Genomic DNA, 25,511 nt, shown 5'->3' on the forward strand with positions numbered 1-25,511 from the left:
CCTCCTAATGCAGCAAATTGCTTTATAGGTAATAGGTGAAGCATGTCGTCCCCCCAGAGCAGGACTGAATCAGCAAGTGCCTTTGTAAGTTGTCTGCCTGATCCGCAGCCCAGAACGCCTGGAAGGGCCGGGCTCCTTGGCGAGTCTTCAGCCTGCAGATGGCTTTGCAATGAAAGCTTGCTCCTTGCTGCAGTGCAAGGAATGATAGATGGTGTTTTCATTTTGCTGCTCCGAGGGGTCAAAGTGCCATCAAGGGCTCATGACAGCCCAACAGAGAAATGTTAGTTCTGAAAGGAAATTTATTTCATAGCTCTAGGGGAAGTTTTGGGGGCCCTGAATGGATTCTCTCAGTCAGTGTGTAAAAATGTATTATTGTTCATAAGATAACGCTGTGTGCCCTGTGCTTGATTGTAGGTGTTGCTGTCTGACAGCCACTAAAACAGATGCTAAAACAAATTTTGTAGCATCTTCTCATGGTTGCTGTTGAGAAGCTTTTTAGAGGGAGTATCTCAATCAGAAGATGAATGAAGAGCCCATGAATTATGTCTCCTCTTTATCTGTGGAGTCCTGGAAAGCTGGTCTCCTGTTCTCTGGAATTCACTTAGAATCATAGAATTCTAGAGTTGGAAGGGACCCCAAGGGTCATCTAGTCCAACCCCATGCAATGCAGGAATCTCAGCTAAAGCATCCATGACAGGTAGCCATCCAACCTCTGCTTAGAAACCTCCAAGGAAGGAGAGTCCACAACCTCCTGAGGGAGATCGTTCCACTACCAAACAGCTCTTACTGTCAGATTTTTTTTTCGAATTTTTAGTCGAAATCTCCTTTCTTGTAATTTGAACCCATTGCTTCAGGTCCTACCTTCTGGAGCAAGCGGAAAACAAGCTTGCTCCATCTCCTATGTAACCGCTGTTCAGATGGCTATCATATCACCTCTCAGTCTTTTCTCCAGGCTAAACATACCCAACTCCTTCAACCATTCCTCATCAGGCTTGGTTTCCAGACACTTTATCATCCTGGTCACCTTGACATTTGCCTGGCTAATCTGGGGGAAGAAGCTGCTTTGTCCCCACTTTTCAGGCAAGGCCACCGTGGGGTTCCAGTGCATCCACAGACTTGCTGAGGTCTTTCTGTGAACGAAGAGCTGCTCTCTGAGCATGGCAAACTCACATGGTGCAGGTGTGCTTTGGGTGGCAAGGACATGGCGCTTTCCTTTTTTTTTTTTTTTGCTTTACATATTTTTTTTTATAAGATATTTATTAAGATTTTTTAAAGTATTACAATAAAAATGAAAAAATAACAAAAATACAAAATAAAAATAGTTAAAAACACACAGAATTTCCATTACTTATTTTCCTTTAGCTTGTTTCCCGGACCTCCTCATACCTCCCTTTTTTGTATTCCACTTCAAGTTGTTGGTTCAGCAAATCCTTACCATTAGATTTTTACCTATTTATAACCCTTTTTTCATATTCTCTTCAAGCATTACAGCTGGAAACCACTTAATTTCTATCCAACATCATTCTAACATTCATTAATTTTACAATATTTCTGTAGATAATCTTTAAATTTCTTCCAATCTTCTTCCACCGACTCTTCTCCCTGGTCTCGTATTCTGCCAGACATTTCTGCCAATCGCATATAGTCCATTGGACATGGCGCTTTCCTGAGCGCTAAGCAGGGGTCAGCAAACTTTTCCAGCAGGGGGCCGGTCCACTGTCCCTCAGACCTTGTGGGGGGCTGGACTATATTTAAAAAATATATATGAACGAATTCCTATGCCCCACAAATAACCCAGAGATGCATTTTAAATAAAATGACACTTTCTACTCATGTAAAAACATGCTGATTCCCGGACCGTCCATGGGCCGGATTTAGAAGGCAATTGGGCCGGATCTGGCCCCTGGGCCTTAGTTTGTCTACCCATGGATTAAGAGATCCAGTGTGCTCCTTTCAGGTGGCTAGTTTGTGCAGTTGGGTTCTGCAGATAATTTCATTTAACAGCTTCCTGTTGGAAGTATCCTGCTGCATGATATTGCTATGGACGCACACCTCCAGACATTTATTTATTTTATTTTTTGCAAAAGGTGGGTGGGTGAAACAAGACTCGATGTCTTGCCTGCCCCCCTGCCGCAAGCCAGCTTCTTCAGCTATTACATGCTGACGAGGTTTTGTCACGGAAAAGTCACCCACATAACACAGGACTAAAATGTGTTTTCCCCCCGATTGTGGAGACTGGCCAGGAGTCCAGGGGCTCCTCCCCTCCCCCCTCCATCCCGAGGTGGCCTCCTTTTCTCTGTAATTCCATTTAAATGATTGTTGTCTAGGAGGTGAGTTTTAGGGGCCATCGTCTCATCTTACAAAGCAGAGCCAGTGAACTGTGCTCAATCCTTTGGGCAGCAACAAAAGGGAGGAAGGGCTCCTGGCAGCGAGAGCGAGTGCAAGGGGTCCAGATTAGAGGATGGCAATAAGAAGATGCCAGAAGCCTGCTGCAAAGTCAGATTTTTAAAGGCAAACCCAAATTGCCTTTTGTCAGGCAAACCATCATTTAGAAGTGGACTCAGAACCATGGCAAGAGCTTCCAGATGCCCAGGCAAAGCTTGTCTGCCGGTCTCTGCTTGTCATTAGCTCAGCAGCACTCATGTTCCTTTGGTGCAGGAGTCCCTGGAGGTGGAGGAATGGCTATAAATTAATAATAATAATAATAATAATAATAATAATAATAATAATAATAATATTTACTCACCCATCAATTGATGGTCCCAGGGCAGGTCACATTAAAATACAACATTAAAAATAGTTTATTAAAACACAATCACAAAAGTAAGGTGGGTCCTAAAAATATACCTCTCAAGTGTCAAAAGAGGTAAAGAGGTGTGCCAGGGTAAAGAGGTGTGTCTTCACAATTCTCAGAAGCTGTACAATGAAGGTTCCAGGTGCACCTCTGTGGTGGCAGCGAGTTCCACAGCTTAGGGGCCACCACGGAGAAGGCCCTTTCCTAGGCTACCACACACACACACACACACACGCACACGCTTATGCCTACACCTACGCCTCTGAGGGTGGAAGGACTAAGAAGAGAGCACACTTTGCCAATCTCTGCACCCAAGAGGGTCTGTAGGGAAGGATAGGTAGCCGTGTTGGTCTGCCATAGTCAAAACAAAAAAATGTGTATCTGAAGAAGTGTGCATGCACACGAAAGCTCATACCAAGAACTAACTTGGTCTTTAAGGTGCTACTGGAAGGAATTTTGTTTTGTTTTGTAGGGAAGGAGGCATTCTTTCAGATATTTCTGATCTGTCAGTTCAGACCTTACGTGAGCCAGTTAGTGCACACACGGCTGGCAAGGCTGCTTCAGACCATGACTTCTGACTCTGCTTGGCTGGCTGGCTGCAAACCATAGTTAACCAATTCAGACACCAACCAAACCATAGTTACGTTACCACTAGTGGTGGTTTGACATAATGTTTGGACAAAGCCGATATTCCATGGGGCTCTACCCCACTCCTCACCCCCAATGCATGCCTTTATATATTTTAGCCCAGAACTGGGACATTTTCAGAGTCTCTTGAGCTGTGTTGCTGATCCCCAACTTCCCATCCCTGATCTAACCACCACACCTGTTTTAAGAAATATTTGCTTGCATCTTCAGAAGCACAGCTAAAATAAAAACAAAATCAAATAAACTTCTACCTCAAGCGGAATTGCCATGCAGGGTCTTCATTCATCTGTTTTCATCCCTCTCCACACACACACACACACACACACACACACACACACACACACACGATTTGCGGTGCTTCACTTGGAAATCAGGCCTTGCTGCCCCAGGGAGGCCTCTCTCCCCCCCCCCCCCTTTTTCCAGGGATGTGGACAGTAAGAGCAGTGATGTTTTTACTGCCAGCCCACTGGGGTGGGGGGCAGTGAGGTGATGTTTGTCCGGAGGCCCCTTCAAGGGAGCAGAGGCAAGTCACCAGAGAATTGGCGTCTTTAGATTTTGACAGATAAGCAGGAAAAGGCAGCAGCCAACATGGACTCTTCCATCTGGTTTCTAGCAACCTGGGGTTTTATGCAGTTACTTAGTTTGTGGAAGAGATAGCAGAGATTGGAGCCCCCCCTCCCCACCAGTCACCTTTCAGCTGGAGTATAAACCACTGTGGTTGCCTAAAGGGTTAGCATGCCTCTATATTTTTTATTTATTTAAGAGACCTCTTGTAAGATTAGTTAGGTGTGACCTAACGGTTAGAGTGGACTGTAGCCTGGGAGAGCAGGGTTCGAATCCTCAGCCAGTCAACACCCTCTCAGCCCAGTGCCTCTCAAACTTGGGTCCCCAGCTGCTGTTGGACTACAACTCCCATCATCCATGACCGCTGGTCCTGCTAGCTAAGGATGATGGGAGCTGTAGTCCCAACGGCAGCTGGGGACCCAGATTTGAGAAACACTTTCTTAGCCGAAACCTACCTCACAGGGTTGTTGTGAGGATGAAATAGGGAGGGGGAGAACTATGCATGCCACCTTGAGCTCCTTGGAGGAAAAGGAGGGTGGTATATAAATGGAAATAAATAAATGAACCAACACTGAAACTCTGCATCAGTTACAATATTTACAAGCCTGTATTTGACTTAACTAGCCAGTCTTCTTTGATCCTTCACAGAAGTGATGCATTGATGAGCTGCTCCCCCCCCCCGCCTGTATCAGTGATGAGAGGAAGTAATTTTGGAGGGGCCCCCTCTCCCTGCCTCCCCCTCCCCTTGCTCTGAACAGCCTCCTCAGCTCTTGCAGCAAACCTGGCTGCCTCCTCCTTTATTTATGCCTTGAACTCACAACGCCTTTGCTTATTCTCGTAATCGGTTTCTGGTGTATTTACATTTCTGTGCTTCAGACGTGCATTTCTAAGGATCGGGTTTCTCTCTCTCTGGGCCGGCTGTTCCCACCCTTCCCCCCTTCCCCAATTCCCCCGGACCTCTGTTGCTTGGAGCAGACTCTGGCGAGTCCCAGATCCCATGTCAAAGGCCACGACCCAGATGTCAGAGCAGCCCTTTCTGCTGGCCTCCTCTTGAATGATTATCTGGAGTTTATTGTGTTGGAGGGGATGGGATTGGGGGCAGCCCAGTCACCCCAGCAAGGCTCTGCAGCCGGACTGCAGCTCAACAATGGAACGGGGAGTTTCACAGAAGCACAAAAGATTAAATTAAAGTTGGACATTTGGCCAGAGAGGTGTGTGCCTTAGAACGCCCCCTGGGCAACCCATAATTCTTCCTGTTTCTTGTTAAGGAGCATTTTTTAAAAACCACAGCAAGCTAACCTGAAAAATTTCCTGGGCGAAACTTTCATCAAGTCAGTTTGGCTGAGATTTAAGAGTAAATTGCTGACTTGAAGTCTCTGCTGCAACAAGGCCTCCAACAGATTTTCTGTTGGATCTCATATTTTCAGGTCAGAAGCAATATAATGTCCAGTGGCACAGCTTAATATGTGATCACATTTATTTTTTAAAAAAAGAAAGACTGTTTCCCCTCCCAAGGCTTTAACAACAACAACATCAACACACATATCCAATTTATTATGAAATGTTATCTTTGTCTTCTTGCTCACCCCCACATCCCCTTTGCTTTCTCAAACCTTCATCTGTAATGAATGAGAGGCTTCAGGGTGGGGTGAGGGGTGGATTCTCTGCTCTGAAAGAAGAGAAAAGCCACTCATGCTCCTGACCTCGGATTCCTTCTTAATTTTATCTAGCCCTGACCTGTTGGCTCAGTTCTGCCGTCTTTGGAGACTCACAAACATGTAGCAGCTGAAAGAAACAATGGCAGGGTTTTTTGGGATTGCAGCATTGCACTTCTGTGACCTCCGTGTAAACAGATGCTTTTTTGCAAAACTTTTGCCAGGACACCCCCCCCAAAAAAAAACCACCCTCACAAAACTTGCTGTGACCATCTACAACAGGACCCTCTCTCCAGCCTCTAATTCAGGACCAGCAAGAGAGAATGGATCTGCCTTGTGTTTCCAACATAGCCAGTTCGGTGTCTGTCTGTCTCTGTTTGTTTGTTTGTTTGTCTTTTGCTTCATGTATAATTGTGGGAAATGAATTCTGCCCTCTTTTTGTCCTTGCTGGCAACCAGGGAACCTTCTGTGAAACGCGGTTTTAAAGGCATGGGGGTGATTCCTGTGTACAAAAGATTGGCAAGGATTTGAACACTTTCATCCAGAAATTCTCCAATAGTTGCACAGAGATTTAAAACCAATTCTTGGGGAGGGCAAGAAACTTTGCCAGGAGGAGACCCAGTTAGGAAAGAGGCCATACCTTTTTTCCAATGAAAAGGAGCACAATGGTCTCCTCCTTCTGTCAATTATATGTCATTGGGCATATTTAGGGCAGCCACCTCATTTTGTTGACATAGACTTCAATATAGATGTGGAGAACATCAGGCTTCCTTATCCAGCCCTCAGGGTTCCCACTGGGCCCCACACACCCAACCTTGCTCTGTGCCTTCTTCAGGTGCTTTGGCCTGGCTGGAAAGGCGAGGATCACATCTGTTGCTATGCCCACTTTTTGCCCCTGCCTCACGAAGGTTCCCCACCAAGGAAGGTGGCACTCAGGCTGAAAAAGTTCCCCCACCATCTACTTTAATAGCTTTGTGACAGACAGAAGTCCAACCCGTGCAGCTTCTCCCGCTTTTACATGCAGAGGTCATAGAAAGCTACATCTCTTGCACAGCCTGGCACACACCTCTTCAGGGTTCTGCTGGGAAAGCATGGAGGCAGCTCTGTGCTGATGTAGCAGCAGCAAACTGAAGCGGTTCCTCACAGCATCATGCCCATCTTCCTCTGAAAGGCCAGGGGGCTGTGGCGGTGGGAGAGTCTGTCTCGTTGCCTTTTATTTGGGGGAGGCTGAAACCTTCAGAACAGCTGGACTTAACACCAGGGCTGGATTAGGGATCCAAGTCTGGACAGACTCGCTTGCCCTGTCTCTTTCACTTAATCCCTTCTGTTCCAGCGTTTGGGTAGGTCCCCTGTAAGTGGAGTCAGTCTTGCCTTGATTTTGTTGAACCCATGAATTTGGGGAGCTTGAATTGCTTCTGCCACCATCATCCAAGACGTTTGTGCTCATCAGTCAGAGGTGCGGCTGGAGACACAATGTCAACCTCCAATTCACAGCCCTTCCCCTTGCTGGTTATTTGGGATTGTTCTGTGGTATCAAAATCTCTTCAGGAAAGGCTGCTCCATTTTGTGCCTTTCGCTGCATCCTTGAGGATTAGCGAAGGAAGGAAGGAAGGAGCTGGTGCTGGATTTCATTAGAATAGATCTTTTTGACATTTGCCTCTTGCCGTTTCCCCCCAGCTCTTTCCATGGGGGCTGGGGGTGCAGCCTGCAGTTTTGCCTAAACTGAGGGTGGGGAGCCTAAAGAGTGTCTTCCTCCTTTGGGGGAAAGTGCAGGAGCCCCCTCTGCTGTCTTGCTGCAGAACGACATTGCCTCCAGATCAAAGGACCCTTTTGGAGGAGGGAAGCAGACAAAGGGGGGCGAAGTATAAAAGAACAGGAGGCACACACTGCTGAAAGGGGGCGGGGAGTTCTTTGTCATATCCTCCTTCAAAAACACAACTTAGATATTGGCACACTGTCTTGCCTGTTGAAGACCTTCAACTGCAGATATGTTTCGCTAAAAGTTTTGTTAAAGCTGAATTCACTGCAAGCACCAGAACTTCTTATTTAAATTTTGTATTTTTATCCCACCCTTCCTCCAAGGCACTCGGGGCCCCATCCCATAGTTACCCTCCCCTGTAAGGTAGGTCAGGCTAGCAGTTGGTGACTGCCCTGAAGTCCCATAGAGAGCTTCATGGCAGAGCAGGAATTTGAACCCGCATCCCCCCAGGGCTTAGGCTGATGACCCAACACAAGGACGGAGAGACAGTGGCAACCCAGCCAGGTGGACGGGGAATAATAATAATAATAATAATAATAATAATAATAATAATAATAATGTTCTGGCTGGGGATGAAGGGAGTTGGAGTTCCCCACCCCTCCTCTAGCTACTCCACCAAGCTGTCCTTCACCTGATGGGTCACACCTGCTCATCCAAAAGCTTCCAAGGGCCACAGCTCAGTGGCAGAACAGCTGTCTCACATGGAGAAGGCCCCACCATCAGAGGCGGTGGGCTAGCCACCTGTAGGGGCGGGGCAAACATCCCAGGGGGCGGGGCAGCGATGTGGTCACCCCCAGGGATGACACCCGGGATGGGCTGCACCTACCGCACCCCCTGCCTCTGCCAGTGCCCACCACCTGTCTCCTGCTGGCCTAGGTAGGGCCGGGAAAGGCTTTCTGCCAGAAGCCCCAGAGAGCCGTCGCTGCCAGTAGGTGGGTGTAGACAACTCTGATTTGGGGTACCAAAGGATGGATACTGCGTAAGGCAGCCTTCTATGCAACTCCTAGGGTGATAGTGAGGCCTCTCTTCCTCTTTCTGCTGGTAGCAGCTGTAACAATGGGTACACAAACTTGCTGTCATTTGTTACTCAAATAGCACCTGTAAGTGTTCAGGGCGCTTCATATGCAGACCTCTTCCTATGCCACTGAGCCTGCCCTTAAATACAAAAGGGCAAGGAAGGAGTTGGGGCAGCCATGTTGTTGCAGCTACAACAAAGGCGGCATTTTTTCATCTCTGCCAAGCTAAGCAGTTGGCTCCTTGCCTCTCTCGCCCTGGACCTCGCCACTGTGATCCACGCGATGGTCACCTCCAGACTGGATTATTGTAACTCGCTCTACGTGGGGCTGCCCTTGAGACTGACCCAGAAACTCCAGCGGGTGCAGAATGCTGCAGCGAGACTCCTTACGAGGTCTTCGCTGCGAGATCACATTCACCCGGTGCTATACCAGTTGCACTGGCTCCCGGTGGAGTACAGGATCAGGTTTAAGGTGCTGGTTTTAACCTTTAAAGCCCTATATGGCCTAGGACCCTCGTACCTACGGGACTGCCTCTCCTGGTATGCCCCACAGAGGAACTTACGGTCTTCAAATAAAAACATCTTGAAGGTCCCAGGCCACAGAGAGGTTAGGCTGGCCTCAACTAGAGCCAGGGCTTTTTCGGCTGTGGCTCCAATCTGGTGGAACGCTCTGTCACAAGAGACGAGGGCCCTGCGGGACTTGGCATCTTTCCGCAGGGCCTGCAAGACAGAGCTGTTCCACCAGGCCTTTGGTCAGGGCACAGCCTGACTCCCTCCTTTGGCAATCTCCACAGAACTTTAGTCTAATGGTTGCCATCAATTTGAGTTGAATTAATTCTAATGAAATGATTTTAGAATGTTGTATTATTTTATTGTTGTTAGCCGCCCAGGCCCAGCTTCGGCTGGGGAGGGCGGGATATAAATTATTATTATTATTATTATTATCATCATGGTGTTAGCATGCAGGGGAGCTTTTTTGGCCATAGAGGTGCCCCTCCCAATATGTCATCATGGAAGAGATTAAATGAAGGGCATCTTTCAGTGAGTTCAGTAGAGTTCAGTGTCTTGAGCTGTCTGAGTCCAGTGAGGAAGAATCTGAGTGGGTCTCCCTGGGTCTCAGTTGATTAATTAAATATTCTTATTTCTGCAGATCCCAGAAGGAAGTACCATGTCAGACTCCTGGCCTACAACAGTGTGGAAGAAGGCTACCAGGCAGATCAGACGGTCAGCACTCCTGGATGTGTCTGTAAGTGTTGAATTATTTTATGGAAATCACCAGCTGTGGTTCTATTTTATGGATATAGTGACTGCTGTTTGTTTTCTGCAATCCCTCTAACTGCTTTTGATATTAGGTTGACATTGTCAAGTCTATGCCTATGGGGAAAGGGCTTTTAAAAAATGTGTCTGTGGTATATGTTCCAATGGACTGAGAGCTTGTTGCCATAAGTTTTGGAGTGATTATAGACTTGTTTGATTTATTAAGACTCTTTAGTGGCTGGAGGTCTTAAGCTCTCATGCTGACTGCTATGAGTCCTTGCACAAGATGGGATATTAGTCTAGTTTTCAAACTCTCCTTGTCATTCCTAGCCGTTTGTGACTCACGTTCCTTGTTGCCTCTTTTCCTCTTCTCCACAGCTGTCCGTGACCGAATGGTCCTGCCTCCACCACCACCTCACCACCTTTATGCCAAAGCAAACACCTCTTCTTCCATCTATCTGCACTGGGGACGACCTGCATTCACCTCTGCACAAATCATTAACTACACTCTCCGCTGCAACCCTGTAGGGCTACAGAATGCCTCTCTGGTCCTCTACCTCCAGACGTGCGTATCATCCGTTCTGATAATTATACTTGCCCCCATTCCCTTCAGATAGTTTGTGGTTCTTTTAATTGGCATTTTTATGGAGCAACTAGGATTGCAAAGCCAGAGTCGAGCCCCCAGATCTGCTCCAGGGCAAGTTCATTTTGGGGCCTGTTTGTATTCAGTTTGTCTCAACTTGGTTAAATTGGGCTGCTCTTCCTCCTCTTCATCAGCCACAATCCTTGGGTGATACCGTAAGGCTGGATACCATCCAGCAACCAGGCTCTCTTTAGTCAATGTGTGATTTGGAATGTGGCCTCTTTTGCTGTAAAAGCTTCAAGCTCAGAAAAATATAACCTGGAGTTAGTGTCAGTTAATGGTTATGGAGACCCCAAGCGTTAAGGGTATAAGCTTATTCTGACATGAATTTCTTCTTTTCAAAAAGGTTTTGTAAACAACACAATATAAAATTTTGTCTTGCTTATCATGTGTATGGGTGGAGGTTTAATATGTATTTTATTTGGGGGTAGTGGCCTTGATACAACAGGCTATGGAATGTATCAATAAATTAAATTACAGTATATTTAATCAAAGCATTCTCCCCACAAGGGAACGCTAAAAAAAACTTTGAAAAAATAATCAGGTATTTAGTAATGCTCTTATTCAGATACAGTATTAGAATTTTTAAGGGCAATATGTTTTCTAGACTAATTTCAGTTCAATTTCCAAAGTCTGACACTCAAATCCTGCCTCTGACTCCATTGCCTACAAACGCCACATATGAGGTCACAGCGATGCCATGATCTACCCACTTGGCAATGCCTAGTGAACTTAGAGACCTGCCTGTTACGTTTTTTTATCAATTAGAGAATGCCAACCTCTTCAAGGCCATGTGATATATGGCTAGTCATGGCACATTTCCTGGAGAGGCCACGTAGACCAGACATGTCATTGTTCATGTTGGGGCAGTAATGAGAGTGAGCTGGAAATTTATGACTTCCTTGCTTGTAAGTGTTCAGGTTCTGCAATCCAGGGCAGGTGTTGCTTTCTTGATGAGCCAGAAGATGGAGTCCTCAAGTGTTATATTTCAGCCATCCTGTAGAAACATTAGAATACCTCTTTAAGTTTCACATTTTCTGGGTTTTGCAGAAGGGAGCAGGGTCAGATCACTCTGGTGGAAAACAGATCAGCCATTCCTGGTATTAAATTTTGCTTTCTCGTGTTTCTATGTTTACAGCTCAGAAACTCATATGATGGTTCAGGGACTGGAGCCAAGTACTAAGTATGAGTTTGCAGTTCGGCTACATGTGGATCAGCTCTCAAGCCCTTGGAGTCCTGTGGTCTACCACACGACGCTTCCAGAAGGTAAGGGTGACATTGTAAAGAAATGCTCATGTCATCATGCACTGGGTTACTGGCCAGCAGCCCCAGTTCTCTTTGACCAGCTGGGCAGTGGACACGATCCCCATGCAAAGGATGTCTTTGTGTACATTTTGCCAATGTTGATCACCTGCCATGGCATGTTCGGATGTGGGTGGATGCCAGGTGCTACAAACCCTTTGGGTATCTTGTTCCCAAGCAATGAATTTCAGGGTGGTGGCTCTGGACATCAAAGGGGGAAACAAAAATGACAATTTAAGCTGAGGGCACATTTGCGTCCATGGGAGAGGATTCCTCAGTTGGCATCTAGAAGTTTAGTTACATTGCAAGCAATTTTGGGGACCTTCAAGTGAGCTTGGACAGGGGGGTTTCAAGGCAAGGGCTTGCTGATTTGTTTGCCTCCCAGTAATTCTGTGTGGCTTTCCCCTCAGCACCAGCTGGTCCTCCGCTGGGAGTGAAGGCGACTCTGATAGAGGAAGACACAGCCTTGGTTTCCTGGAAGCCACCCGGTGGGCTTGGCACTGTCATATCACGTTACACAATCCTCTATGCATCAAGGAAAGCCTGGATCGCTGGCGAGTGGCAAGTCCTGCACCGGGAAGGTGAGTGAGTGACTGTGGCAGGTGGCTGTGGAGAGCTTGTTCCCAGCTTTATCCGGGTAAATCTAAACTTGCTGTTTCTGCTAAATGTTACTAGCCCTGTTAATCAGGGCTCGCCTCCTGGGTGATAGACTGTCTGATAGAATCCAGAGTTTTACCTTGAACTTTGTTGCAAAAGTTGCTTCCTCCACTCAGATATCAGAAGGGAGAGAGAAATGGGAGCAAGCCAGCTTCCCTTGTGTGCTTCAGCTAGGCAGCAATATTTAAAGCTAGCACCCACAACTTTGCTGGAAACACAGAGGATGTTCCTGGAACAAGGGCTGGTTGCTCAGCTAGATTTTTCTTCTGTCTGCCTGGTTTGCGGTAGAGGAGAAGAAGGGAGGTGGGGCTGAGAAGGTTCTTCTTCTTGAAGAAGAACTATTAAGAGGCATTTGGACTATTACCGTATTTTTCGCCCTATAGGACGCACTTTCCCCCCTCCAAAACTGAAGGGGAAATGTGTGTGCGTCCTATGGGGCAAATGCAGGCTTTCGCTGAAGCCTGGAGAGCGGAGTGCACACCGACCCCTCTCGTTCTCCAGGCTTGCGGATAGCAGCCTGTTCTGGGGGCTGGGGTCGGGGGAAGCTCGGGCTTCCAGCCTGGGGGGGGGGAATAATTTTTTTTCTTTATCCCCCCCCAAAAAAACTAGGTGCGCCCTATAGGCCGGTGCGCCCTATAGGGCAAAAAATACGGTAATTGTTTTAGAAATGCTTTTAAATAAAGAGATTCGACATTTATGAGATTAAACATTTAGAGGACCACAGGTTGACCATCCTTTTTCTAGATTCAGATTATAATGACTGGATCCAACTCAACAGCATGTTCATGTAGAAAGTGAGGAATTCTTATATTGATAAGCAGGTTGAAGCCATCATCTCTATTCTGGTCTACCCTATTACTAAGCTTTTCTGGATCAGCTCTCTCTAGAAACCACATTATGGAAATGCATCCTCTGTTACTGGTTGGCATTATGGCATAAACTTCCAAATCTCCACTTGATACAGTGTCTCTGGAGAGATGACTTCCCTAGCCCCTGGGCAAAAATAATACATGGGAAACTTGTGTCCCTAGGACTATCTCCATCTGAACTATTAAAATTGGATTTAATTTCCGCCAAGAGAATTATAACTCACAAATTAGAGGAGATGGATTTACAATTTAATATTGCGACAGGTGGTGGCACCTGTTCGCCGATAAACCTTGGCTTAACACCACCAACGAAACTTCCATCTTATTTAACTTCCTTATCTGTGGTGACGCACAGGTATGCCTTTATAAAAGCTAGATTCAATGTTTTCCCATCAAACGTGTTGGGTAACAGACTCTCCAATGGACAGATCTCACTCCTCTGTGACTGTAAAAGTGGATCTATAGAATCGTTATATCGTATAATCTTCTGTTGTCCATTACATTCGGCCTCACGGTCCAAGTTTCTGGCCCCATATTTATCGAGAATTGCTGACGGACCTCAGGAAGCCCAAATAATATACTTATTAAACGACGAAGATACAAGTAGATCCCTTGTAGTCGCTAGATACCTGATTAATGTTTTATTTCAAAAGAGGAGAAATGGATCGCTGTATGACTCTGACAGCTTAGCTAAACTTAAGAACCATCAATAAGTGCCAGAACTAAGACGCATACCCCCCAAAATCTGATGGATTTGAATTGTGGTTTACATAGAGGGAGCTTATTGTGTATAGGGTTTACTTAACTGAAGTAAAATTGGTTTTATATGGGTGTTTTAACTTGGAACTGTTTAAATTGTATTGTTTGTGGATAAATTTTGATGTATTGTCTTCGATATGGGCTAATGGCCGCAATAAATCTATACTACTACTATACTACTCTCCAGCTGATGTTGGACTCAAAACTCCCACTGGTCCCAGCCAGGGCAGCCAGGGTTCCTGGGGATGTACTCCAGCAGCAGCTGGAGGGCACCAGGGTCCAGATAAAGTCAGATGGGTCTGTCTGGCTCTCAGGGAACATGATATGGTCAGCCATATCCCAATTCAATCTTCCTGCCTTCTTTCGTCTCCCTCCCCCATAGGAACTATAACAATGGCTTTGCTGGAGAACCTGATGGCAGGAAACATCTACCTCATTAAAATAGCTGCATCCAACGAAGTGGGGGAAGGGCCTTTCTCCAACGTGGTGGAACTTGCTGTCCTACCAAAGGAAGCATCGGAATCAAACCAAAGACCCAAACGCTTGGATTCGGCAGATGCTGACACAGGTGAGTGCAAAGAATTTGTGACACTCACCTTGTCAGGTCTTAGAACACCAGGTCTTCAAGTTGTTATGATTCACATTTACAGTCTCTTCACACATTCTTTACTATTGTTTGTTGCTGTTATACAGTGGTGCCTCGCAAGACGAAAAGAATCCGTTCGTCTAGCGGTTTTTTTGTCTTGCGAAGCAACCCCATTAGCGCCTAAGCGGATTAGCGCTATTAGCGATTTAGCGGCTTAGCGGCTATTAAAGGATTAGCGGCTAAGCTGCTAAAAGGGTATTAGTGGCTTAGCGGCTTAGAAAAAGGGGGGGATTGGGGGGAAATGGCGAGACTCGCAAGACGTTTTCGTCTTGTGAAGCAAGCCCATAGGGAAATTCGTCTTGCGAAGCGCCTCCGCAACGGAAAACCCTTTCGTCTTGCGGGTTTTTCGTCTTGCGAGGCATTCGTCTTGCGGGGCACCACTGTAATTATAATTTAAGATTACATTCTGTCACGAAGTTTTCTCAGAATGGTTTACAGTAGCTCTCAAAGCAGTGTAAATCTGAATCCTAAAATACAATTTAAAACCACAGCAATGAAAACAATACCTCAGCTCTGGTCTCTCTTTGGTAACCTAAACGTGGTTGCCAAAAGCCTGGGAAAACAGAAAATGTCTTTGCCACATTGAATCCTTCCAACAGTGAGGGAAGGACTAGTCACAGGGTCTGTTCCTCTCCACCCCCACCTGCACATAATAATAATAATAATAATAATAATAATAATAATAATAATAATTTTTATTTATACCCCGCCCTCGCCAGCCAAGGCCGGGCTAAGAGCGGCTTACAAGCAATAATAAAAACAAGTTGAATGATTATAACTTAAAAACAAAAATTAAAATACAGCATTAAAATATTGAAACATTAAAATATTAAAATGTAGCCTCATCGCAGGAGGAGAAGGAATAGAAAAAAGAAAGAGAGGGAGGGAATCAAACTGGCTCCAAGCCAAAGGCCAGGCGGAACAACTCTGTCTTACAGGCCCTGCGGAAAGAAATCAGATCCTGCAGGGCCCTGGTCTCATGAGGAAGTCTGAAGCCCATGACCTTTGAGACAGTATACTTGGTTTCATGCTGTGGACATGCGTACTCTTCTGCTTAGAGAAGCTTACCTGAGATGTGTCTGGATTTGCAGTACATGTGATTTATTTTACTTATACGTGATTCTTCTGCATGATGTGAAACAGGCTGCCTGTTTCAAGAGTCACTATAATTTTACACTGGGGGTGGGAGGGAAATGTGTGTAGATTGTTATGTGTTAAGATTGCCTCATATTGTGAATCTACGGTTGAGTGGCAAAAAAGGACAGACGCACAGTCTACCCACCTTCTCCTCCACACACCTCAAATACTTTCCTAAGTAAAATCACACTTGAAGGGAGCCTTAGCTGGAAAGAGCAGCTATGAAGCTACCTTAAATCAAGGCTTCTGCAGGGACAAAGAGTAGCTCCTGGGGAATTCCCCCACCCCACTGACTTCAGTAAGAAATCCTTGGAGACCCACAGTTTCCACAACCAAACATGGCACCTTGGAGGCACCTGGTTCCTCTCTTTGTTTGTGGCTCTCAGAGTGGCTGACAAAAATCTGTGTTAGAACACTCCCTGCAGCCGGGCTTACAGTCTAAATTGAAATTTTGAAAATTCATTTGTTTATTATTTGTTTTATGCCCCCAGTTTACCATAAGAATAAAACATATGATATATAAAAGCTAAAACACAGATTAAAACATCAGAACAGTATTGCATGACGGCACACAAGGAAAAAGTAGGGAGGTGGGTTGTTCCTGCTGATGTTTGTAAAGTGACCCTTATTAGAAGGCAGTTGAGAGCAGTACGTAATTTCTCAGTGATGGCTGTGGGGAGTGTGTATGCCTTTCTCAAGGTCAGCGAGGGGAGGAGCCCAGGGAGGGTCCCAAGGGCCAGATAGAGTGCTGCATGTGGCCCCCGGGCCTCATCTTGCCTGGGAACCTGGGTACTTGTTCATTGGGCACCTTTGTATGGAAAGCAGCGATCAGGAGTTAGTTTCCTCAGGATTCCCTGATGTCCGTAGTTGATGCTTCTTGTGTTTTCAATGGCAAGGGGTGCCCAGAAATTGTGCTGCAAAAGGGGCGCGCAAATGATAGACCTGGGTGTTGCTTTCTTCCTTGCAGCTAATTCCGGCTATTACCAGCTGGACCAGAAGTCGATGACAGGCATCATTGCAGGTGTCTGCATTGCCCTGACGTGCATCTTGATCTGCATCCTCATCTTGATCTATCGCAGCAAAGCCAGGTAAGCTTGGAGGGGGCAGCTAGGTGCTTCCAAAGTGGTACCATTGAAGCACCCACAGAAATGAGGGTCCGGTGAGGTTGGGGGGACCTTGGACACTTCTCACTTGGAGCAATTCAGGCCCTGAGTGGAATCTGTGGGAGGGGAAGCCTGAAGCCCATGACCTTTGAAACAGTACACTTGCTTGCATGCTGTGGACATTCGTGCTCTTCTGCTTAGAGAAGCTTACCTGAGATGTGTCTGGATTTGCAGTACAAAACTGTTTTGCTTACATACCCCAGGTCTTAAAACTCCTGGGATCTGGAGCCAGAATATACACAAGCTGAAGAGTCACGTATGGCAGCTTTTGGCAGGCTGGCCCATTTCTTTTTCTTTTTTTATAATAATATTTATTAAAATTACAAACAAAATTACAAAAATACAAAACAAAAAACAAAACAAATCAGTATTTTCATATCTTATCTTTCGTTCACTTGTTTCCCGAACCTCCTCACACCTCCCTTTTTTGCATCCCAAATCAGTTAATTAATTCAGCAAATCCTTTCCCTCTTTGTTCTTATCTTGATCCTTTTCCTTAGTATATTTTTACTTCAAATTCCCATCTATTAACAATCCATTTTTATTAACCCTTAATAACATTGCTGCTAAAACCACTTAACTTCATTCCAGGCTGGCCCATTTCAGGCTGTGGTTGGGGATGGAGTGAGGATCACCTGTTCAAATGCTGAAAAACAAATATTGTAGTTTAGGGTGGAAGAAGGCAAGGGTAGAACCTTGTAGGGAGTGTTGTGGTTTTGTTTTGTATTGTATTTACTGGGGAGCTTTGTAAATATTGAAGCACATGAACACACCTGCAATCTAAAGTCCAGTGCCAGGTGAATCCCAGAGAGTTTGGTTCCATTCATAAATCACTGCAGTCGGTTGCTTTTAAGAGGGCTGGGAAATCTTTGGCTCTGCAGATGTTATTGGCCTCTGACTCCCATCATCCAGCAACATCTGGAGGGCCAAAGAATCCTCTCTCCTGATCTAACAGGATGTAGGCACGCAAGATCGAAAGGAATCTGCCTCAGCCTAGCCTGCTTGTCTTAAGTCTCACTTTCCTTCCTGCTCCACACTGAACAGGAAAACGTCAGCCCCCAAAAGCATCCATCAAGCGTCCCACCAGCACTCTCACAGCAGCATCTCTTCCATGGGGGCCAATGAGGTGGTCAAGAGCATAGAAGACCTTGCTGAGAATGAGGAATCTCTACAGCCAATGATGACGGGAAGCAGCTTCCTGGATGCCAAGGTACAACGGCCTGACTTTTCTGGGCTCCTGCTGCCTTCACTTTCTTTGCTTTTGATTGTTTATTCAGAAAATTTACACAGCAGCAGCAGCATGTCAAGGCTACCTTCAAGAGCACAAAGCTCACTGTTTCTTGCTTCCAGTCTGCATCCACCTCATTAAAATAGCCTCTTTCCTTAGAAACACAGCCCCACAAGTGCTCTTTACTTTTGACTCTGCTGTAGTCTAAATGTCCTCTCAACAGAAATCAAGCAGACTTTTGTGGGTGTTTGGGGGGAAGGGGTTGAATGCAAGAATTTGCAAGGTTTCAAACACAGTCCTATGCATGTTTACTCAGGAGTAAGTCCCACTGTGTTCAATTGGGCTAACACCTAGGTAAGTGTGCATAGTATTGCAATTTAAGCCAATCTGCTTCCAAGGGAGAGCAGAAATTGCTGGAGTTAATATTTTTTGTAAAGTTTTAGAGTTGAGTTGTGAGGACCTTGTTTTAATTTCAGCCAAATCCTTTTTCCATTGAGTAACTTAAGGTTTCCTCCCCTATCTCTTAGGGTGGTACCAATCTAATTATAAACAGCTATGGGCCAATTGCAAAGAAGAGTTCCAGGAAATGGCTCTTCTTTCAAGACTCTAAGAGAGGGAAGTCAGAAGAGGTAAGAGAATGAGTGGCTCTGAATTTCTGCCTTGATATCTTGTGTTGGGGCATTTTGTGAAGTGAACTAATCACAAGGGCAATCCCCAAATCTCATATAGCTCAAGAGCTTCTCTTTCCTTTGGCTGGAGACAGGGTTGGCTCAAGATAATTTGCTGCTTGATGCAAAGCGCCTCATGGCAGCTCTCCCCACCCTGTGTGCAGAATCAGACTTGATTGGCAGTTGAATCTTACCTCAACACGGCATACTGTATTTGCACCACACCTGAGGTCCCGGGGAGGCTGTGTGGCACATGGGGCTGTATTTCCCCACACCTTGCAGCCAATCCCCATTCTCCAGCATCTGCCACCTGAGGTGACAACCTCATGGTAGGACCAGCCGTAGTCAGAGAAGATGTTGTTCTTTGCAGTTTATTTCAGTCTCCAGCTTGCCCTACTATGAGGTAGTGAAGCAGGAAGGCATTTCCAATTGACTTCAAAAGATAGGCATGCTTTGGGAGAGAAATGGCTTCATGAGCCAGTTTGGACCCCCAGAAGGCCAAAATTGGCCATGTGTTTCCTACTCTGGATCTCAGTATTCACCTTTTAGCAGCAGAGCTTTTGGGTGTTGTCTGTATTCTATTTGGGTCTATTCTGCCTTTATTTTTTTGTAATGCTTTTCCTCCCTGTGTTTCCTCCAGACCCAGAGATGTTTTACAAAAGCAGTGTGTTTGTATCAGTCGGGCACTGCCGTCCTCATTGGCAAAGATGCCTCCCCAGAGCAAAAGCCGAACTACCAGGCTGCGTACAGCATCGTTGCTGACACAGAGCATTCAGCAAACAGTGAAGAAAGCCACGAAACCGGTGATTCCGGAAGGTTCTCTCATGAGTCCAGCGAAGAACTTCACCTCTCTGCGGGCATCAGTGCTACTCCAGTGACCCCCGATTCCTTTGCAGGCAGTGCCCCCATGTGTCCGCTGCCGAGTGCCTCTGAAGAGCCTCCCGACCAAAGTCCGCCGCCACTTCTCCAGCTGCCGCCTGCAGGGCAAAACTGAGCCTGCCACCAGAGCGGCGTGTGTGTGTCTGTGTCTGTATGTCTGTGTGTGTCTGTTCAAAGGACAATGAACAAAGAGCCAAAGCTTTAAGTGGGAACCCTGAGTGGCCAACAGGCGATCCCGCAATTCTGTCGACCATTTTTGTTTTTTTAAGAAATGTGTTAAAACTCACGCTTTTTGAATGTTCAGTGCTCAACAATGTGAAAGGAAAGTACGGATTTCTGAGTAGAGCGAAGAAGAGAAGTTTTTATATATCTATATATCTATATATCTATCACTGGAGCAAAGGTGATCCCTTTGCTTGAATATCTACCTCAGTTTGCCGGGTGGCATTACCTCATGTTTTTTTGTGTTGAGAGTTGGTCTCGGCTACATAACTGACGATAACTTCCTAGTAGTCCCATGTATTTTCCCTCCATTTTATGTGTAGGGTGTGAATGTGTGTGTGTGATCCAAAGGAGTTGTGTCGGCAGGTGAGCAGGGATGTTCAGCTGAAGCTCTGGCTTTGAGGAAAAGGCAGGGGGGAAGCCTCTCCATGGGGCAGGAGCAGACGACCAGGGCCAGACTGGCATCTGGAAGGAGGGACTCTGACTGCAGCCTTTTCTGCCAAACCCCCTAGAAGGTTGCCTAGCGAGGGAGCCCAGGCTCTTATGACTGCTTCACAAGAGGCCAGGGCCTGTTGAGTTGTTTTGCATTCAGGGCTGCGGCCCTGGGAGGGGGCCAGTAAAAGCCAACCTCTGGGCTCCCAAACACTGAACTGCTTTCCTTTTGAGACTGGAGGGTCACATCTCCCTCCTTTCCCCCAACCTGCCTCAGACAGTGCCTTCTTCTTCTGATCACATCAGCCGAGCATTTTTTGGTCAGGATATGCTGTGGCGAATCGCTCGGGCCCAGCCGTTACTCCCTATTCCTTGACTTGCGCCCATCAGGCAGGTAATGCTAAAAAGGGAGTGTTTCCTCATACTTCAGAGCAATGGTGCCTTTCACTATATAGATATCTTATGAAATCACTGTTTTGCCTTATGCCTTTTTTAGTATTCATGAAGTTGCTTCAGAGAACAGAAAGATGCCTTAAATGTGCTCTGCAGGTTGTGGGGTGCAAAGGGTCTCAAGTGCTCAGAAACTCTTCCCATAGGTCTGTTTCTGGCCAGTCCTGGGCTCCCCAACCCTGCTCAGGGCTCCTTGCTTCAGATTCAGATGCTGTGATCCCTGCATTGCAGGGGGCTGGACCACATCCCTTCCAACTCTACAATTCTGTGATTCTATGAAAAGCGTTAGGTCCTTCCACAGGCCAGCTTGAGCTCTGCCCAGGCCTTTCTTAGAACAAAGGAGCCAGAGACTGAGCTGAACAGCTTCTCAGAAGAGGGGGGCACCTGTTTCTGCCACCTCATACCCACACAACTCCTGTTTTATACTACCTCCTTTTAAAGTTATTCTAGTATTATTGTTTTCCCGTACTCAGGGCGCAGTTTGTTACTTTTTAAGCTGTCTTGCAGCAATGTGAGGCAAACTGACAGGGTATTGTGTATTATTTTGTTTTTAAGTTTGGGAGAGAATGCGAGAGAGTGAATGAGAAAGCAAGTGAGAGAGAGAGAGAGAGGGCTATATTCACCAAAGTTGGGAGCCAGTCAATAGAGATCTCCCCCTCCTCTCCCCCAATCAGAATTCATTTCTTTTTCCAAAGAACGCAATACTGGCAATTAACTTCCCAGGGCAACCCCTGGTTCTGTTGCGGACAGCAAAAAAATGTCCACTTGTGCCATATTAAGATGGGAGCCAGTATGCAGGTATGTTTGGGGAAGAGGAGGGGGAACTAACAAATCTCTCCCCACCTACCCTTTTTCATTTTTCTTTGGTGAATTGGCCTCTGTAGATCTTTAGAATGCAGGTGTATGTTTGCTAGTGCTGTACCAGACAAGACCTGTTCACCTTTCACAATTTTCTTGACACAGAGGCTTTAAAGATGATAATAATCTTGTACCAAAGAATTTTCTGTAGAAAAGAGAAGAAAGCTGCATATTTTCCAAAAAAAATAATGGTAATTGAGCTAGTTAAAACTATAGGTTTGCATACATTTTATTACCTAAGTAGTTACTAACCAAAAGGAGGAGAGAACCAAACGAGAAGGGGCCTCTATGGACTGTAGGAGTTTATGGTCCAAATTAGCTCTACAATGTTAACTATCTTTATTGTTACAAAAGACAGCCTTGAAATAAGACCTTTTCAGCATATAAAATCTCCAAAGACTTCCAAGTGTAATTTTGTTTTCCTTTTCTTCAGCAACTAAGCTCTTTTAACAGTCCAGTATTAGATACATTATAATATTTTTAAATGTGTTATATATATATATATATATATTTACTTGCTGAAGAAAAAGAAACTTGTCTCACCAAAGATTTTATTTTTGGTCTCATTGGACAAAGCTGTGTCGGGCACAGTGGAGAGTGCGCTGCTTGAAGCCAGGAGACAAAAGACGGCACGGTTCATGCCGTGAAACTCCTGGCATCCTTGGCGAGCCTCTTAGCAATGGCTGATATGCCAAGGTAACCATTTTCTTCTCCCAAAGACTTGTTTGCTGTGAAGTACTGACACTTTTTGACCCCTTCCTGATGCTGTTGGGTGACGCCAATAGATCCCCCTCCTCAGCAGTTTCATGCCAAAGACCCATCAAGCTCCACGGCTGCTCTGGGAATAATCAAGAGGAGCAGGTGCGGCTGTGGGAACCGTAGTAGATGGTGGCTGCCATTGTTGGGCCCTTAGGCTGGAAGATGCTTCGCGATCTCTCTTGCCCTTAGACTGGGATAAGGTTGCGATAGCTTTCAAGTTACACGGGACTCTGTGAGGCCTCACAAAGAGCTCTGTGAAAATTAAAAGTCTGCCTGCATTGGTGTGGGCAAATCTTGGCTCATCTGAGTAAAGATACTACTTTTGCCTCACACGTGTCTTCTACTGGAATTCTTGTCAGTCAGACAGCGGGTTAATTGCCTCAGTTTCCAAAGATATCCAGTTAACTAAAGAGAGTGGCTTTATCCACAAGGTGATCTGCCAGTAAAGAAATAGCTTTTATTCAAGTACTACTTAGCAGCAAATGAAGAAAAAAACCAAAGATATTTAAGGTTACCTCAGTATAGAGGCATGATGTGTTAGGTAGGTCTCTTTGCCCTTTTTTTTTTTTTTTGAGTTAGCATTATATTATAATGTGTCCCTCCAGCCTGCATCCAGAGAGGCGCTTAGCATGTGCTTTGCCTTTGAATCACCATATGGCAAAACCGAGGATAATTCTACACCCTTGTTTATCCCAGGGTGTGATGGCTGTGGTAGCAGCTTCCGCTGCTGAGTCCTAGAAGGGGTTGTAAGCCAGCCAACTTTCAAGAATGACTCTTTCTTGGGGCTCTCCTTTATCACAAAAGTTATCTTCTTCTAGAATGTGAATTTCCTTGGCCTTTAAAAATGTCCAAAGGATAGCTGAGTAAAACTGTCATTTCCTTTACCTCTGAAGAGCCAACAGAGAACCATTTTTGATCCCAGTGGGATCTGAATTGGGTGGAAATGAGGCTATCTGGAAAGTGCATGTTCTGGAGTAGTCCCATTGGTCTCAATGCTAAGACACCGAAAGAGTGGCCCCAGGGGGCATAAGTGGAGTGCTGAGCCATGGGTGCTTGCCCCCAATGGCAGCCTCATGACCATGTGGCAATAATGCTGATGCCATGATGTCCAAGGAGCAGGCTTTGCGCTTGTTATTCTTACCTCTGGTATTTGTGAGCAAAATGTGCAGGCAAAATTTTATCTAGTTTGGTGATGACTGTCCACAGACCCCAAGTTCTGGAGGTGGGAAGACTCTCTCCCTTGTGTAGTGGCCAATTTTTCCAAATGTGTATTAGAGGATGAGCATAGGTCCAGATTATATATTTTCAGTGTGATGTCAACCCAAAAGCCAGGGCTGGCGTAAGGAGCGTGTGTATGTGTGCAATCTTTTAGGTCTTTAAGGAAGCTGGCGTGATTTGAAAAGCCTGCCTGGCTCATGTCTGATCTCTCTTGAGTCTCAAGTGCATTTGGTGTACTGTGAGAATCCGCCACTGGGCCAAGTGCAAGAATTTTCTAAAGACACATCTACCCAACCTCTGCACTGGCACTATTTCTGGTAAAGTTATAAAATTTAAAGCATTTTCCTGTGACAGCTTTACAAATTTGTTCCTTTTAGTTATTCTACCACTTAAGATTAAATAACAGCTGCTGGATATGAATATGCCTTTGCTCTGTGTACACAGTCCCTTTGAACAAGCTGTGGCTGAACCAGGAAGTCTTTGATTGACCTTTAGTTTATCTTTTTTTCTGAACCAGGAAACTGTGGTTACCAGCTTTGGAACCAACTAGGATGTTAACACAGCTTCAAACCATGGTTCAGCATCCTGTCTTATTCCAAAGCTGATAACCATAGTTTCCCAGTTTGGATAAAACAGGAAACAGTGGTTAATTGAAGACTTCCAAGTTTGCTAGCTAGGAGCAAAGGAGCTGCATTCATGGGCAAACACTCATTCATAGCTTTTTAAGCCAAGATGTGGCCAAGCAGACGCAGCCACACTCCCACTATAAAACATCTTGCTCAAACCAGATCCACAAATTTGAATCTGATCTGAGCATGATTTGGACCCAGTAGGAATTTGTTGTTTTTCCTTCTGTCTTTTGTGCACATACACACCCCTTAAACCCACCTTGTGCTTTTGGTAAATGGCTTGTTCATGAAACCTAGGCTTTTGAAAAACAAAAATATTTTTTGTTTCTGTTGTATTTTTAAATATGTGAATGAATTGCAAGTGCGGGAGTCCAGCTATATTTCTTTTGCGAAGGGTGTTCTGACTCCCGGCGCTCCTTCTGCTGTTTCTGGTAAGGGCAGCAACAGCTGACTGGCAAATGGAGGACAAAGCTGAATTATATTAATTTTATATTTGACTCAGGGGATCAGCTCTGTGAATTCCATTGCATGAGGGCAGCTGGTGTTTGCCTTGATAATGAATGTACCTTTTTCAATGTATTTTTTTAATGTTTTGTTTAATAATGTGGATTTTTTAAAAACGAAATTCTTTTTTTTTTAAATAGCATTATAGTGAATGTTAAACCTTGGTGTGTTTCTCCTCTTCCCCACCCCTCAGGCTTGTTCTTATACTAGCACAAATGTCATGCCAAAAATGAGTAGAAATTTAAATGCCAAAATGTTTATAAAACTGCTGTCTAATACTGATGGATTGCACAGTTTAAATAAAAGTTTCCTTTAGTAAAAGTTTTCCTTTTTTCTTTCAAGGAGTAATTGTCCTTGCAGTTTCTTCGATGGGTCAATACTTTGGGGAGGGGCTTTGCATGCAGCAAGTGAGGGAGGAAGCTGAAATAAGGACATCAGGACCATTCTTGGGAAGACAAAATAGTCTCTCAGCAGTGTTCCCCCATGCCATCATAAGAATCCATACAAGGAGGAACTCCGCTTTCACATGGTTATGCCCCTTACTTCTTGGCTTTCTCAACAAAGGCCCTTTGAGTATTTTGCACAATTTGGTATGAACTGAGTATTTTTATTTACCAGAAGTTTAGACCATTTTTATAAGCCAATGGTATTCAGACTTTAAAAATATTAATTATGCACTCTTGCAATGAAGCCTCGCCCTAGCCAGCACCTCAACCTTCATCTTGAGACACTTCCTGTTTTGGTTTTTCCCCATCACAAATCTGTGCATAGACACACACACACACACACACACACA

The 25,511-nt window shown here is 45.4% G+C and overlaps 1 protein-coding gene across 2 annotated transcripts in view; it reads left to right on the plus strand.

The window, feature by feature from the left end:
- PRTG (protogenin) overlaps nucleotides 1–25,036 on the plus strand; it is an 86,094-nt gene extending 61,058 nt beyond the window's left edge. Inside the window, exons 12-20 of one of the 2 annotated variants that reach the window (XM_028706188.2) lie at nucleotides 9,586–9,681; nucleotides 10,071–10,257; nucleotides 11,474–11,601; nucleotides 12,048–12,218; nucleotides 14,305–14,490; nucleotides 16,673–16,793; nucleotides 17,913–18,078; nucleotides 18,624–18,725; nucleotides 19,405–25,036. In XM_028706188.2, the coding sequence (XP_028562021.2) occupies nucleotides 9,586–9,681; nucleotides 10,071–10,257; nucleotides 11,474–11,601; nucleotides 12,048–12,218; nucleotides 14,305–14,490; nucleotides 16,673–16,793; nucleotides 17,913–18,078; nucleotides 18,624–18,725; nucleotides 19,405–19,758 (1,511 nt within the window). In that variant the 3' untranslated portion in view covers nucleotides 19,759–25,036. The remainder of the gene's footprint in view (nucleotides 1–9,585; nucleotides 9,682–10,070; nucleotides 10,258–11,473; nucleotides 11,602–12,047; nucleotides 12,219–14,304; nucleotides 14,491–16,672; nucleotides 16,794–17,912; nucleotides 18,079–18,623; nucleotides 18,726–19,404) is intronic. The other variant, XM_028706189.2, reaches the window with a different exon arrangement.
- Nucleotides 25,037–25,511: the final 475 nt, after the last annotated feature.

This window comes from Podarcis muralis, chromosome 14 (assembly GCF_964188315.1).
Source record: "Podarcis muralis chromosome 14, rPodMur119.hap1.1, whole genome shotgun sequence".
NCBI classification, from domain to species: Eukaryota; Metazoa; Chordata; class Lepidosauria; order Squamata; family Lacertidae; genus Podarcis; species Podarcis muralis.